Source organism: Pyrgilauda ruficollis, unplaced genomic scaffold (assembly GCF_017590135.1).
Source record: "Pyrgilauda ruficollis isolate IOZ18807 unplaced genomic scaffold, ASM1759013v1 scaffold25, whole genome shotgun sequence".
Lineage (NCBI taxonomy): Eukaryota > Metazoa > Chordata > Aves > Passeriformes > Passeridae > Pyrgilauda > Pyrgilauda ruficollis.
This window is the reverse complement of record NW_024523822.1, coordinates 8,677,471-8,694,929: the sequence shown is the minus strand read 5'-3', so window position 1 is coordinate 8,694,929 and position 17,459 is coordinate 8,677,471. Positions and strand designations below refer to the sequence as shown.

At 37.6% G+C, this 17,459-nt stretch overlaps 1 protein-coding gene across 1 annotated transcript in view; it reads left to right on the top strand.

Annotated features, from left to right (window-relative positions):
* The window catches only part of RGS22 (regulator of G protein signaling 22), a 58,282-nt gene that overhangs the window by 7,817 nt on the left and 33,006 nt on the right, over positions 1 to 17,459 (top strand). The window contains 10 exon segments of the mRNA XM_041470562.1: positions 4,155 to 4,376; positions 8,111 to 8,196; positions 10,175 to 10,367; positions 10,812 to 10,983; positions 12,033 to 12,296; positions 12,410 to 12,647; positions 13,187 to 13,348; positions 14,247 to 14,418; positions 16,064 to 16,140; positions 16,651 to 16,756. Coding sequence (XP_041326496.1) covers positions 4,155 to 4,376; positions 8,111 to 8,196; positions 10,175 to 10,367; positions 10,812 to 10,983; positions 12,033 to 12,296; positions 12,410 to 12,647; positions 13,187 to 13,348; positions 14,247 to 14,418; positions 16,064 to 16,140; positions 16,651 to 16,756 — 1,692 coding nt within the window.

The window sequence follows — 17,459 nt, the reverse complement described above, 5'->3', positions numbered from 1 at the left end:
TTGCTAATTGTATCCGAAGTTGAGTGTATCTGAAAACTGTTAAGACAGAGAACAGTGAGATTTATATGTCTGATATCCTGGCAACATGGTGATGGATGCTGTTTTGGTTTCTGTTATGGGAGGACTGAGAGAAATTTGTCTTCCCTTCAGTTAAGTGTATAACTTCAGGTTTCAGAATTATGTATTCTGTTTATTTTTCAGCTGAAAACCATATTCAATGTGCATTTGACAGCTAAGAAATTTCTTTGCTGTCAAAAAAGTACATGCAATTGTTTATTTATTTAATAGTATTGCTACCACAGTCTGCAAACAGCTTTTTTGTTATTTGCTCAGAGATTTTTTTCTGAAGCTGAGATTACTACACTGAGTTACACTGGTCATACTGGCTTTGGGAGAAGAATTTCCTGCGAGTGAAACAGTTTGCAAAATCTGTAGACTTCTTATTTGTTGGTATTCTCAAGTCCTTGATCTTATTTGTTGTGCTACATTGACAATGTATGAACCCCAAGCTTCAAGGCTCCTGCCAAACCTGATTTATTTTTTCTTAACACCTTGTCTCTGGAGATTTCCCTTTCTATCTTCAAAGCATCAAAAAATGGCTCAAACTAAATAGAATGGTACAGTTAGTCTTTGGTTAGTGTATTTTACTTGTCTGTAAAAAGCCAAAATCATTTGCCAAATGTGAGGTAAGAAAGATATTTCTTAGTATATTAGATTGGCATGGATAATTTCCCCCTTTCCTTTAGTGTACACTATCATGCTCTCCTTAGCATAGGTGTCTTCACTGAAGAGATCCCTCATTATTGTATTGATGGAATATTGGTGGTGCCATAAATCTCTCTCATTGTCCTGAGAAGTGTTACAGGATTTTACAGTGCTTGACTTCCACCGGAAAGGTTTTAAGTTTGCTAGAGGGTACTGAACAGTTTCTTGGTGCATTTTTTTTGTGGTTTGTAATGTGTGAGAGTGGTTAGATTGAGTGTTTTGCCCCAGATTTCTTCAGATACTGAAAGGAAAATGGATTGACTGATCCTCTCTCCTGTGTGGTAATTGGGAAAATGTTTCCTACAAGAAATCAGGTTCTGGGGGCGGTTTTTTGTGTGTTCCCATTTTATTTTTCTCATAACATTGTCACTTTTATTTTTGTGGTGGTGATAGGTTAAGAAGATTAGGAATTATCTCTTCTTTTATTATGCTTATGAAAACATTCTGATTTATCATTCTAGATCTTTTGAGTAAACAACTTCTCCAGAAAGATTTAAATTATTCTAAAATGCTTTTGTGTGATAGTTTGAGAGATAGAGAGATGCTCTTTTGGGAATTTGGGATTTGTACAGAATCACAGATTACTGTCTGGAAGAGACTTTGAGGAGGTCTGTAGTGTGGCTTCCTTCTCAGAGCAAGGTCAGTGTTTTAGTACTGACTCCGGTTGCTTGGCACTTTCTGCAGTTGGTCTTGAAAACCTCCAGCTGATTCCACTCTGGACACCTATTCCAGTGCTAATCATCCCAAAATCACCTATTTCTTAGAATCCGGTTGAGACCTCTGTTGTTTCAGTGTATGACAAGTGGTCTGTTGTCCTCCCACCACACACCTCCATAAAAAGCCTGGCTTTATCTGTTCAGCATTCTCCTTGTAAATACACTAAAGCTGCTGCTAGTCCTCCTAGAGCTTCTCCCTCGGGTGAGTGCTCCAGCCTCTAATTGTCTCGTAGTCTTCTGATGGACTTGATCAAATATGTGAATATCCTTCTTGTACAGGGGACCCAAAACTGGAGCAGTATTCCAGATGCATCCTTGCTAGTGTCAAGTCTACTGGCTACTCTCTGACTGATAGACGAATGGATGCCTTTTGATGTCCCTGGGTATAAATAACTACATCCAAACCCCAAAAGTCTGGTCTAGAACCTCCTTTTTCAGTCAAGTATTTAGTGTATGAAGTCTAAATCTTCCTATCCCAACAGTGCATGTTCTTTCTGTTCCATTAGTATATTTGCCTTATAAATGATTGGTAGTCAGACCCCAAAACAGCAATACACTTTACATTTTAAAAATGGTCTAGCATCCATTTCACTACATTAAAATTGCCATAGTTTTCTGTTCAGCTAAATAGAATATGTATTGAAAAACCCTAGATCCAGAGCAAATTATAAATTATTAAATAAAAGTAGATATATGTGCTAAACTAATACTATATTTGCTTAGTTTTCAGTTTGAAAAATATGAAACTAAAACAATCTCTAAACAATCATGTCTAGTCACAAAGCCCTTTATTATGAAATTTGCATATTGTTTGCTTTTTTCCACAAGTGAGAGCATTTCAAATCCTAAGAGACTAAAGTATTTTGTTTCTTAGTGTACTTTCTTCTGTTTCTTTATTTAAAACATGAAGGAATATATAAGGAAGAAAACATTTAATAGCTATTAAGTTTGCACAGTTAGTCACTTAAAAGCCAGTAGCAGCACAAATTAGGTTTGAAAGTAAATGAAGTGTGCACGTAGCAAACTGGGAGGAGGTCTGCACGTAGGGAAATCTACTACACATGAAAGGTTTGTTAGATGCTGCTCAGTACATCTGGGAAAAAAAGCACTAAAACCTGCTGAGTGCCCTGGAGAAAATTAATGCCAAAAGAGGCAGAAGGTGTCAGAGAACAAAAACCAATCCATGATTTCAGCTGAAGTTAGGTAACTGAACAGACTCATGCAATTCACAGCATGGCCCTGAGCAGTGACGGCCTGATGTCATAGGCACTAATCGTACTCTTAAAGCTCTCACATGCTGTGTGCTTTGCCAGGCTGGGCCTCTACAGTGAGACATTATGGGATAGGTAGGGAATGCTGAAAAAACATATTGCAGCCACATGGTTCAATTCTGGGCAATGCTCTACAGACACTGATCAACAAGGGGGTTTCAAACAGAAGCAACAAAATAGATGACGCTAACATCATTACTCTGGGCTTATATGGGTGCGAAGAAGAATCAGATTGTTCTGTAGTATATTTCTATGTTATATGTAGCATGTATTTTACATATCTAGAATGTATATGAGTTATGTCTGTGTGCATATATGTGATATATGAAAAAATTCAAGGAAATTAAAAATACAGTACTTGAACAAATAAAATATTCTTATTAAATGCAGGAGAACGACAACTGTGCAAACACCAGGTGGGATCCTGTCTGGAACAAAGCCAAAATAAGTTTTGGCACTGGGTTCAGGTGTGACCATAGTTTCCTGAGTACCTAAATACAACATGCCTTGTCGTCCAGCTGAGTGCAGAGATGCTTATATACTCTATATAATATAGAGTATGTAATGCACATAAGTTCTATATAATCTCCTATTCTTAACTGTCATGGGTATCCTCTATGACTTCTGTAAAATCCATCCATATTTTTCCTCTTAATTTCAAGTAAGAGAATTTGAAAGATAGTCTTTTAGGGGAATACCTGATACCAGAGCTTAAAAGATGAAAGATGGTTCTGTTTTATTGTGTACATGTGTGGTGGGGTTTTGTGAGTTGACAAAAGTCACATTTGCATGGCCAAAATTGGAGTTTGGTCCATCTCATCTATTATACAGTATTTGACTGAACTAGTGCTGTATAATAAAATTTGCTACAGGACGTGGGTTTTGGTAGTTGTTTGACCTACAAGTAACAGTATGGTGACAAAGCTTTCCTACATATGAAAATCTTCAGATTCATCCTCCTCAAATGCATCTCACATTTAAAAGGTGAGTTTCATTGCTAATATTTTCATGCCTTGATTGTTGATCATAACAAAAGGGAGAATAATACTGTAGATCTGATCCTGTAGGTCAGTACTTCTCTGTAGGGCAGTCACTAAAGTCACAGTTAATTATATATTCTAGACTTCAATGTACTGAATCAATTATTTAAATGTGAAAAAGAATGGTCTGTGATCTAGAATGAATTCAATTCTTGACAATTAAGCATTGCTGATATAAAAAAGTAGGAATGCTTTGGAAAGCTATACAGCTGAAACAAGAATTACTATTTCATGCCCCAAGAGAAAGAAGCCTCATAATGCAATTTTCTCTTCTATAGGATGCCTCTATATGATAAAAAGTAATTTGTTAAATGACAGTTGCCTTATTACAGTACCATAAACTTTCCTAACTTCTTTTGTAGACTTTTGCCCAGCCAGTGAAGTTTAACTCTGCTGTTGGGGCTTTTGAAGTAGTTAATTATGCCCCACAATGCCTGGAAAGCCAGCCGAAAAAAATTCTACATGATCAAAAACCTCCAAGCTCCATTTATGATGTTCTAAGAAAGGAAAATAATGATGGGCAGCTCTCCAAAATGCAGAGTGCTTCTTCGACCTTCAGTATTGATCCAAATTACAACACTATGGTAAGCATCTTATAGACCCTGAGTTTATATTTAGATCTTACTGTAGAGATACTGGCAATCGTTATTGTTGTGTTTGGCTTGGTAGCTTGGGAAAAATGTTAATTTATGTTAGGAAAACATAATGATGGGCCAAATTATGCCCTGTAATGCACATGTGTCTAGCAGACAAGTGAATGGAATTACAGATGCACATCCTGTAGCACAGAATTTTGAAGATTCTGTAGGGCAGGGTTCAGCTGTGTGGTCTGAATACTTTTTAATATTAAAAGAAAAAATATTATGACAACAGTTACTTTACTAGTGATCCCTGGAATGTGCAAATTGACTGAAACTAATGCAGCTCAGTCTTTCCTTATTAATTAATTTCCTTGTGTGGCTATGAGCTCATCTGTGGTCTGGCAACACATAAGTCTCTCTTCCATTAATTCCTAAAGGATTTACATGGTTAGCATCAATTGAAATGGCCAGAAAAAATAATCTTTGGCAAGGAGAGAGCTAAATTAATGGTAAGATGGGTTGGAATTTAGGAAAGAAAATCTGGTTTCAGGCTTGCTTAGATAGTATCAGTTTTGGTATTCTCACCTGCCTACTTCAAGGGCCATCTTCAGCACCAAATTAGGCAGGTTAAAATCAGCAGTTGAAGCACCTTATGCATCTGGGAGAATACAAGTCGGTGTAACTGGTTGTGAGATTTTACCTTTAAACAACAGGTTTCAAGGACAAAACAAGTATTTCACTGGGATGCTTGGTTTATTCCTTTCTTTCTTATTTTGCACGGATCTGAATGACGTCTTCATTTCCTTTTATTCAAGGCCAGTATAAGGTCTTGCTCCATTTTTTTCAGTGCCTGCTCAAAGTTATGTCATAGCTGGAAAGCTGAAAGCAAAGCAGGGAGTTGTAACAGACCACTGCTTTTCCCAGTATAAGATTAATGATTTTCAGAAAAGAAAACAGTGTTGAGAGAGGTCAAAAGGCAATGATGCCTAACAAAATGATACTAATGTGATACTGCAATTATCTGCATTTAAACTGGACAAATGATACAAAAGGACAAGGCTCACAGACATCCCTACCATGTTAAATAATATTTTTCACAAATACTTTGCTTGAGAGCACAAAAGCAGAAGAGCTCTTCTTGATTTCTTATTTGCTCTCATTATTAAACTGAGGAAATGCTGTGTGTTTGTGCAAGTGTGGCTTATATTGCTCTCTGGGCTAACCTCCCACCACTGTGGATGGCCTTTCTTGAGCAATTTAAAGCCACTTCACTATTACTTTCTTCTTTCATGTGGTTTGGAGAAACAGAGCTTCAGTATTACTTAAGATTCCATTTCTTTCCCTGGGATATTTTCCATAGAAGGGAAGCATTATAGCCTTTTGAGGAGTAGTATGCCTCAGTACCCTTTCTTCTCCTTTTGGGGTGAAAGGGTGATATTTCTTCTTATTTTTGATTCCTTCTTTTCTTGATGGGTAACATAGATGCCTCATCCAGTTCAGCTTGGCATCTCGAGTCTGAGCTGGAACAAAATGGCCTGTGGAACAGCTTGCTCCAAATGGTTACTGCAACTACACAGGGTGAAAGAATTTAGCTCCATTCATTGCACTACAGTGACTGCACCAGGAGAAGCCACCCCAGATCAACTCTGTCAAGTAGTTCTGTTCAAATCAAGTAGGATTTGATCTTTCAGTTGTCAGGTGATGCTGTCTGCTTTGCTTTGGCTGCCTTCACACGAACTAAAGAGATTGGCAAGTTGTTTTGAATGTTACACTGATTACAAAAAGTCACCTTGAGTGGTCATCACTGTCAGGTTACTTATGAAAAGGAGTTATGACTGGAAAATCCTAGTAGGCCTTTCAGGCTATGGCCTGAATTTAAACACATCTTGACTAAGAAATACACACAGTGGTATTTTTCTCCATATTTCACTTCCCTCTTAGATTGTTACAGATTTACAGATAAGCAAAAGTTTTCTTCATGTGTGTTTGCACGTTTGCAAATCATTGATATGGAAGTAAGTATCCTCTCATCCATAATAAATATCAATGGTGTGAAATACATTGAGAAAAAATCTGTGGACTTGCGTAGAATCAATTACAACTATGGAAAGAAACTGGCTGGCATCCCACATAGCCTACTTCAGAGAAACCCCAGTTCAGCAAAGCACTTAAGTATGTTTTTAACTTTAATCAAGGGAAGTTAAACACATGCTTAAACTTAAACATGTGCTAAAAGCTTTGCTGGATTGGGTCCTAGCAAGGTCTAAGGCTGATTGGGTAAGGAAACTAACCAAGGTAACAAACTCCATCAGATTAAATGTAGCATCTTTCTCTTGGGATGGGGAAAGAATAGAAATTTTTCCTTCTGATATGATATATAATTTTGTGTACCAGCCATGTACAGACATGAGCATGTTATGAATCATTCAGATAAAAAACTGGGCTGTAAGTCAGTAAATGCATAAATATTAAATGCCAAAATAAAGAAACTATCTTCTGTATTTCAAAAAAACTTGTCAATTGCCAAGAAGAAGCATACACTGTGTGGTTGGGAGTAATTAGTCTCCATCTCCACAAATTACATTGTATGAGCCACTGCCAACATAAGCTTTCCATATTTTGAAACATTTTCTTCTCCCTAAATGAAACCACCCACTTTCTGAGTAATTCAGATTTTTTTAATCCCCTACAGATATGCATGAGGCAGAAATAACCCTTGCCCTGAATGGAATATTAGCTCATGGAAAGAAAATTCACACTGTGATCTACATAAACTGGTTACCTGATATAACAAGTAGTACCCATCCTTGCCCAAACTTCACCTGTTTTTATGGACAAGGGTAGTTCCTGCATTCTTCAAAATAATTAGTCTCACCTTCAGTAAGAGGAAGAATGCAACTCAGATGAATAAAATAGATCATCCCCTAAGAGTGGAAAAAGTACACTATTAAAAAATACTAGGAAGGGCTGTATGTAATTTCTAAGGCAAGCAACTATGGATCATTGTGGCCATAGTCAGAGATGTTACTCTTACTTCATTGGAACTAGCTGTCTCTGTGTAACTTGCTGCTCAACATTTCCCTTTCACCCCCTAAACTACTCCTTGGAGGCCCTTCTCTTTCTACTTCAATGAGGCACTGAGGCTTAGACTGTCTGAGCAGAAATTTCTTGTGGCCCCAGGTCATACCATGCCTGAGAATTACATTTTACTGTGTAAAATGCAGTTATGCAGTGATCCAACATAAAAGCATGAGAGGTGAGAACTAACTGGATTTCTGTTTGTTTGATTTTGGTTTTAATATCCACAATTTTCTGATTCTGAAAATGTAACTTAATTTAAGGTTCCTTACTCTTCAAATACTTGAGGAAAACTAATAGCTATTATTATAAAATGTGTTTAAGTCAGAAAACAGCAGTTTCCTATTGCAGAGAATTTTTGTGCATCTAATTTGCGCTTGAAATTGTACAGTAAAAGAATGATTCATACATGCATTATTGCTGAAGAAAGGACACTCATTATTTGTTACAAAAGTTGAATTCTTAATAGGTGAAATCAGGTTTAGATCTTTTTAGCTTTTAGTAGGAAAGTAATTGTTCCAGCATAAAGATTATGTTCACTCTATTTGTTTTCCTGAGACAATGCTTCTGTAGAAGGGGGATATAGAGAATCAGTTACGTGGCAGATAAGTCAAGAAAGTCAAGAATGCTGCAAAAACTTATCATTTCTTTTTTAACAGCAACTTGATCAAGAACAAGCAATTGAGTGGATTAAGAAAGAAAGGCTTCCAGCGTTTCTAGAAAGTGACTGTTACTTTGAATACAGGTATTGCAATCTTTTATGCTGTCTTTCAGTTACAAATCTGTATGTTTTCGTCTTTTGTTTAATTCATCTTGGTGGTATTTCTAAAGTGGTTTTGCCCTCCTCTTGTCCGCTTTTCTTTATTGTAATATTTTAGTGACCTGGATAAAGTAAAGTTAGTGACTTTTTTCACTCATCGTGCTGTAATTTTCCTTGACCATGTCCGCTTTTCTTTATTGTAATATTTTAGTGACCTGGATAAAGTTAGTGACTTTTTTCGCTCATCGTGCTGTAATTTTCCTTGACCGTGAATTACATTCTATACTACACCATTACAAAGAGAGTAAGAATGGGATTTACTGATTTCCAAATATCTGTTCCTCAGAGAGGTCGTGGTAGCAATGCTTCTTTTGCTAATCAATATGTAAGCCATATATGTAGAAGTTACAAGTCTATGAAATTAATTTGGAAAAAAAACAGGAAGTGTTTTTTATTTCAATTATTAGTTTAGTGTCTTTGGGGCCTCTGTCGGAGTTTATCAAAGTCCTCTGTGGGATGCCGTGGCATAGCTGGCTGATTTATTACAAACTTGCAGTGTTTTTCCAGATGTCCATTCAGCAGATGTTCAGGAGATCTAGTGTGCATTTTTGGGAGGACCTACCTCTATATTCCTTAAGGCTGTGTCTAGATGCAGATGATTGTAGCATGTTTTAGGGGTCCAAAAGGAGAGGCAGCCTGGAAGCATGGTTCACAAAACTTGTATTTGCTGATTGTAATGGCAGAGTGGTTACTGGGGTACAGACTTCTACAGTTAAAAAATGTAAAACGTTTTTATTTTTGATAACCTGGAAACTGCACTTAAGTTCAAGGGGGAAAAGTGTGCAAAGAACAAGCAAACTGTGAGAGTGCTGAATTATACCTTTGTTAACAGCCTGCTTTACCCATATCTGGGCCACATGAAACAATAACTTTGATCTTCTGCTGTAGCAAACTATTTGATCAAGCAGAGTTACCAAGAGAATTGCATAAAACCATCTTTAAGCATGTACCTAATTTCAACTGACGTCAGTAGTTCAAACTGCTTTCCTGAATCAGAATCAAGATAAGTTCAGATGCTAAAAGGGAAACTTGTGTTTAAAGATGAAGACACCCTAACCCTAGAAATAAATCCTAATTGATCTCTACTAGTGGACACAAATAAAACTGAGCATTCACTTCGTTGTAGGCTGAAGTGTAGGCTTCATCTTCCCTTCACATGTGACTTGGTTGACTTTGTACTTCTTTCTAACTTAACTAAGTTCTGCCCAGTTCTTGGGGCCAGAGCATCCTCACTGTTGTCATGTGGCTCTAAGGTTGCCTTTCCTGAACACTGCAATGTGTTCACACTAACACAAAGTAGCACTGGAGAACTGTTCAGTATTGTGGAATCCCCACAGGTCAGCCAGCTGAATACTAGTGCCAGTTGTCTTGTAATCAGCTGCAATTTCCATCAGTGTAATCAGTGCTGTGGCATTCCTGCTGGAAGACTGCTTCTGTGAGGAACCAGAGGTGTAGTCTTTGGTAGTGATACAGGGCTTCTGCAATCTGGGAGAATAGTTCAATTTTAGTGAACAAAATGTTCAAGGGAATCTTGGCAGGGCTTGGAACTGCAGATACATGCAAAATCCTGAAAGAAGTATACTGGTAAAGCTTGGTAATGCAAGCAGGGCACTATCTATGTGCAGGTGAGCTGTGCAGTGGCAGTAGTGGCATTTACAGATGTGACAGCATTTGAAGGCTGAAATAATACCTAGCTGGACTCAGTGATCCTTGTGGATCCTTTCCAAATCAGGATATTCTATAATTCCATTATTCTATGAAAAAAAGCAGATCATTAAGTTCTCTGTAGCCATGTTTTTTAGATAGACAGTTTTCTAAAATTGGCACTTCTGTGGGGAAATCAACTGTTTCTCTGATTAAAAGCTAAAATTAATTATTTTCTTGTCTCAACATTTAATTTCAGACTAGCTAAATTGATATCACAGGTAGAATGGAGCAAGACAGGCATTAATTTCATTATAGATAGTGACTACTCTCCCTGGATAAGGATAAGGAAGCAAAGCCCACGTTCTCCCCGTCCTGAGGAGGATGACTCTTCATTGACTTCATCATTGACTTCATTGACTATGGAGAAGTTCTATGTATCACTTGGCGAGGTAAAATAAACATATTTAGTGGGTGTAACATCAATATAGATTGAATTAATTGGGTAGAATTATTGTAACTGAGGTCACAACTTAATGGGACAACTGACTCTTGAACAACATAGCCTAGTGCTGGGGGGTTGGAAATAGATGATCTTCAAGGTCTCTTTCAACCTAAACCATCTTCTGATTCTCTGATTCTCTAAATAGCTTTTATATTCAAAGTTTTTTGTACTATGGAAGAAGGTTGATGAGTTGTAATACAATTTAAACAGAAACTCAGCTCATACAAGTATGCTCAGCTACTGTCGCACAGCTCTCTGCATTAGGAGCTATCCTTACAGAAAGCTACACAAACAGACTGCACAGAATTCCTATGGACAGTAAGCTGTAGCTCTCAGAAATACTGCAATAAACAGAGAAATTTTAATTGTTCTATGAAACTTATTTTCCTAGGCTACAGTTTCTCAGGTAAAGGATTGGTTTACCTTGGCAAAACAAGGTGATTCTGTGAAAACTACAGATTCGTATACGCGTCCTGTAGCTTCTAGTAACATTCAAGATACTCAGCATTTGCCTGGGCAGCATAAAAGAGATGAATCATTACCTGGAAAAGGTCCCCGTCTGGGTAAGTAATAAGGGTTACTTAATCCTGTGGTTAAGTGGCAAGGGTTAACAAGGGTTTCATAACCCTTAACACAGCTCAGGCTAGCTAGAAAGAAAAGGCCTTCTAAGGAATTGTTGCTAACTCCACTTGTTACCTTCTGAGAATCACATGACATCTGAGGCTTCAGACAGGCATTTGTTTCTTTCCATAGCTACAACATTAAATGAAAATTTGAGCTAGTAGCCAAGTAATTTTGTGTTAGTAGTAGTTTCTTTTCTTACAAATTTTTGTCTCATAGAAATCTGTAAGTTTCAGCTGAGTTGTTCTGGGCTTTTTTGGGGGAGGTGCATTAATATGTTTTGAAAGACTTTCTTGTCTGGATTCTTGGGTATTTGATAGCATATGATGTGTTTCAGCCATCTTCTTAGAGTATTTATGTTGGGCACTTAAAGGTCTTTTGGCTGCCAATTTTTATGAATCTTGTAAGATGTAATCATTTGGCATCCTGTCTATCTTCAAATTTATTTGAAATTGTTCGGCAAGTTCCAGAGGTTCTGGGAGAGAAAATACAGATGGACATATATCTCATTGCACAGCCTTGCTTCTGCTTTTTGCACAGTAGCAAGAGGAAGAGAATCCTCAGCTCATATGTTAGGAGCTTGCTCTCTCTCCATTCTGAAAGATGTATCTCTCTCTCTAACTGCCTTAGGTCCTGAGAAATTATTCTCCATGTTTCATTTCACAGACCTGTGTCAAGAGGCTGTGATTTTTCTTTGTCAAGTGAAAACAAGTGAAATAGTTTAGAATTAAGAAAATATGTTCTAAATGACACTGATTTTTATGTTAATATCAGCACGTTTTGCCATGTGTAGTTAGGAAATCATGTAATTGAAGAGCAGGGAATCTCTCTGCCATGTTCCTAATCCAAGTGTCTGTCTGCAACAGTGGCCAGCACTGGTTAGATGTGGCTTATTTTCAGAGGAAGTTGAAAGGAATGTCTGACTAATTAGACAAAGAAGCAGGTTACCTGTCTAAGGAATGCCACAAACAGAATTTCCTTTCCCCTTCAGGGACGGCATCTGCAAAAGCTGATGTTACCAGTGAGAGGTCCAGGGAGGCTGAGGAGGGCTGCTCGGTGGCCGTTGCTGAAGCTCCTTCCCACACGCGGTCAAGAGTTTATCTAGACCCAAAATGGCACCGTGCCACAGAAGAGGAAGATGAACGAGGAAGCACAACTTTTCAGACAGAGGAAGAATTCACACAAACATCCTCTCAAATTGCAATGAAGGAACCCTTTTCAGAGCTGACCCTCCAGTCAACTGCTGACATTGAAAGTAATGTGAAGTTCCACAAAACAACCTAAAGTGTTTACACACAAGCTAACAAATAATGAATTTGCTCATGGTACTGCAGTCACTCTTTAACCGAAGTTCTTCTCCACTTACAGCCTTGGACTCCAAGGAAGATGTAAGAAAACAAGGAAGCTTAAGTCCAAGTTCTGAAAGTGTTGGGCCAGACAGCAGGGCTGCCTGGTGTATTAGTCACGGGACGTATGACACTGGCAACAGACATGAGTTTGAAAGATTCAAGAAGTTCATTAAAGGAACACTTGGGGAGAGGTACTGGTGGCTCTGGATGGATATTGAAAGACTAAAGGCTCTGAAGAACACTACAAGGCAACAAAGGTACTTCCCATTATTTAACAGTTGCTCCCATTGCTTTAATACTTGTAACTTGGATAGATAAATGCAGGTTTTGAGATTTCAGAGTAAATTGTAATGTCTGAGTAAACAGAAACAATTAAATGTGTGTCCTGACAAGGTTTGGAATGATTCTGCTGGAGCTGATAAAACTCTTTTTTTGCAGAGTCATGTTTGCAAGGCTTACATGAAGTCAGAATCATATTATTAAGGCTGTGTTAGAAAGAGATTTGGAATACAGATGGCAACAGAAAAAAACTAAAGAAAATAAATTCACAAGTAGGACATCAGTATGACAACTCCTTTAATGAAAGATTCTGCTGGATTCAGATAGTCTGTTCTACAGCACTATACATTTTGTCTTAGACATAACCTGTCTCTAATTTGTGGAAAAAATATTTTGGCTTCTGCCACTTGCAATTAAAAACATGTTGCATGGCAGCAGTTTAAGCAGTAGGATAAATTGTAGTTAGTTCTGTACAGCATTTGATACATGCTTATGTGACTATTTTTGTTGACTGCAGGCAACTCAGTAAGATGAAAAAACTGTACCTGCTGAGCAGTGGAGACTATTTCCTCAGTTCAGAAGTGTTGCTCAGACTTGAGCTACTGCATGGAGATCAGTGGAATATAATGCATTTAAGACAGATTCAGCCTGAAGTAGTGAAACCATTACTTCTTTACTGGTATGAAAAAATGGACGTGAAATAAAATTCTATTGTTTAATAAATGTCCATTTTCTTTGATAGGCCTATTATTTAATGTCACTTATACCACTGCAATTATTAGAAGCAATGTCACTGTAACTACTAGCACATTAAATTTTGGCTGAGCCTAAACTACATTGCAATCTGCTGAGAAGCCTGGTAGATCTGCCTTAATAAGCCCTTCTCATGTTTCTACTGGAGAATCTAAGCTGCTTTGTGGATCTCTGCCTTGGGTAATGTTTAATTAAAGTTTAGTCTGCAGGACAGGGAAACCCCTCCAGGCACAGGAGGTTAATTCTGTCCTAACCTGTTCCCCATACTACCTTTCCCAAGTCCTGAGAATGCTGTGTGTATGCCTTCATGGGATTTAACCCTCAGACTTTACCGTTCAATGCGTCACACAAAATGCCTTTTACATATTAACAGCTTAAGTGAGGATATAAAATCTAACCTATTTCCAAAATATGTGCTAAATTTTTGAATATGTTCTCTCCTCCCCAAGGGGGTTCAACAAATTTCAGTCATAAACCTGGAATTGTGGATCCTCACATGACTTTTGGTCTCTGTCCTGGCCTACAATCCTTTCCCATGCTTTGCTGTAGGATGGATGGGCATACCTTCCTGCAGACTGATTCAAGGGCAACTGTTTGTAATGGTGCAGAATTTGCAACCTGAGTTTATTTATGTGTAGTTTGGTTTTAGATTTGGAAGCATGCAGTATCTAATCATACCTTTGACACTAACTGGTTTTTAATCCTAGGTGCATATAGCACCATATCTTGGTACAGTAAACATCAGTAGGGAAAAAAAATGAAGCCAAATAGCCCAGTGTTTCATTACTTTGGAAAGTTCTATTTATTAGCTTTCTTCTCCCTAGGGGTCCCAGATTTTGTGTCACTCATTCAACAGCAATAGATGCTGCCAGTGCAAAACTGAAGTTCTGGCACACATGTCAAGAGAGACCAAGAGTGGACATTGATCCTTTCCCACAAATAGTATCATTGTTGCCATTGACCCAAAAGTCTGACATCTCACCTTCCCTTCTTCAGGTAAGTATGATCACAACATTGGAAAACAAAGCTTTTTCCTGTCAAAAATAATGACAAAACTCCTTGAATTCAACGGAACAAGGTTTTTAGGAAACATTTAGCAAGCTGGTATGTTGAAGATGGTTACATATAAAAAAATGCAATAAACTTTCATTATATTTAATGCAAAAAGTTGCTATAAATGGAGTCAAAATATCTTCTCAGTTACACCCTGGCTATTTCCTAAGTTCTTTGGATAGATATTTTAGCTGGAAGTTCTCAGAACTGCAAAATTAAGTCTCTAGCAATGCAGCTTCACCACTCAGCCTTGTCTTAATCCAGAGTAATTCTTACAACTTCACTGCAGTTAACCTGGATCTATTCCTCATGTCTATAAAAAAGGCAGAATTCTGCTCATTTTCTATCACTACAGCCCTTCAGTCAGCTACACATGTTTTTTTTATTTCTCCAGAGGGCCATGAGCCATTCAACAGACCTTTCCATAGTTTGTAGCTTTCAGATGGCCAGTTCAGTTTTGTCACTTTTCTTCCTTGAAAGCCTGAGTGTGAGAGGTAACTGCAATAAAAACTACAGGTTTTCAGCAATACAGTGTTAAGCCCCTGGATATGTGGTACTTGGAGAATGTGGATTGAAACTGTGCTTCCAGTATCAAGAACTGTACAGGCTATGCCACAGATTTGTCAGCACATACCTCTGTTACTTTAGGTTGGATAGTTTGGGGCTACAAGTATTTCCTTTGAAATTTAATTAGTGGAGATAATGGAGGAAAACAGTGGAAGAGATTTCCTGTTTAGAAGAAACTAGATTCAGAAGCCATGTTCCTGTTGATCATGGCAGAAATGGGAGGAAGAAGCACCTGTGTCTTAGTGACCAGTTCACAAGGTGTGCTAACGAGCCAGGATTAGCTGCAGGTCAGGCAGACAGGAACCTGCAGGTTTTCCAGTCCCTGTTGAACTTGACCCAAATTAGGACCTGGTACCATGAACATCACAGAGTCACCAAATGACCCTTTTCTTGCTGTTATTTTTTTTTCCTGCGAGAAATTTGGACTTTTGAATCTTCTAACTACACTGTGCTTGCAAGAGCTTAGAAAAAGCAGCAGCTCTGGGTGAATTTCTGAGGGCACTCTGAATGCAATTGGCATCTCCAAAAGGTCAGAGTGTGATTTTGTTCAAAATAATAAGTGATAGTGTGGCAGAATGACCCCTTTCTCTCCCAGTCTGAGTGATTGTATCTCTCTTACAGTGAGCTGACTTAAGATAATCTTCCTAAAGTTTCACAAAACATGTTCACATGCTCTTCACCTGACATCCTCTGTAGTTCTGTACAGTGTGCTTGTAGCATATTTCCACCTGCTAAAAATGCATTTTCTAAGCTGTAGTGGTTATTAAGGTATGCTGAAAAATATTGAAAGATATTCAGAAATTTTTGCAACTTGCCATTTTACATATTATGATTGACAAGGAAGAATACTCCTGAAAATCCTTTACTGTTTTTGACCAGTCAATGAGAACATGTTAAGAAAACACAAAGCTGGAAAAATAATTAGAATTTCCTTATTTTTTTTGTAATGTTTTTTTACAAAAGTAGAACAAACTCACCAACAACTTCATTAAAGCTAGCTAAACCAAATTTCTCTTTGAAGAAATCATCAGGATTACTACCTACTCTCACAGGAAGTCAGATTCTCCAAAGGGATGATATTTCTAGCAGTAGAATGTGGTAAGTACTACAGTCCCTTGTGTATCTTTCTGCACAGCAATATACCTCAAATATTTCTGAAAGTATTTTAGAGTCTACTGTTTTCATTAATACTTTAATACAATTATCTGCTTAGTGAAGCACAGTTATGGTACAGATTGTTTGCATGGAGAATTCCTCCCTGGCTGATTAGTTTCTCGCTTGTTTATGCCACAACACAAAAGAGTTTATTTTCCCAAATACAAATGTTTTCTCTTATATAATAGTCAATATTCTATACATTCATATTCTTCTAACCTGTCTCAAATGCTAACCCTCAGAGTCATGCTATGCCAATGATTTCCAAAGGACAGTATGAAAAATATATTCTTCTACAGTTTTTTTTATTGCAAATTTAAACTCTGTGTACTTTTTTCTCTACTATTCACTATATCATTACACCAGTTTTCTGCCCCTTCTTATTTATTTATTCTGTAAGCAGCCCTAGATTTTTCTTAAATATGTATTGAATTTTTTTTGTTTGTGATCCAGGCCAATGTCAGTGAGCACAGACATGATTCATAGCTTAGCTCTGGATGGGACCAAAGACTCAGAATACCAGGGTCATAGAAAGTACACCTATGCTGAGCTTCTCCATGTAAGTATGGTTTGAAAATATTACTTGTCTTGAATCATGGGTTAAAACTCTTTATTCTGCAGTATGAAGTAGTCAAAAATGGAGAGAACTTGGTTTAATTTTATGAGTGTCAATGCTTTATGCAGAGGTATCTTTAGAGTGTCAGCATTTCCTCTGTTGTATCTGTCACCTATTGGATAGGAAATCATGGCACACACGGAGGTTTATTTTCACTAGAAAGTGTTGATCTTCTCCATAGTAACCATGTGTTCAGTAGGCTGTGATGGAAAACTCTCTGGATAAATGCTTCAGTGGAATCATTGCCTAGGAAAGTATATCAGACTTACAGTGAAAATTGAATCTGCCTTAGAAAGTCATTAAAATTATAACATTCATAGAGGAAGATGGTTCATCTGTACAATCCCTCTTTATTGCTTGTGTACTTAATTCTTTTCTTTGTTGAATTATTGCCTGCTAAACAGGTCTTAAGTCAAACAAACCTCAGGAGAGACAGGCTGCACAGATGAGCCTTTTCTCAATAACTGTTAAAATGCTGACAAATCAAACATATGAGATGTCAACATCTGGCAATCTAAAATATATCCAAAGCCTTTCTTGTTTGTGGAATGGTCTCAAAACAGCCTGCTCTTTCATGGAGGTATTGATACTCACAGCCATACAACCAAAAGAAAAAACATTAAGAAATCTGGGCCCACCCATATGT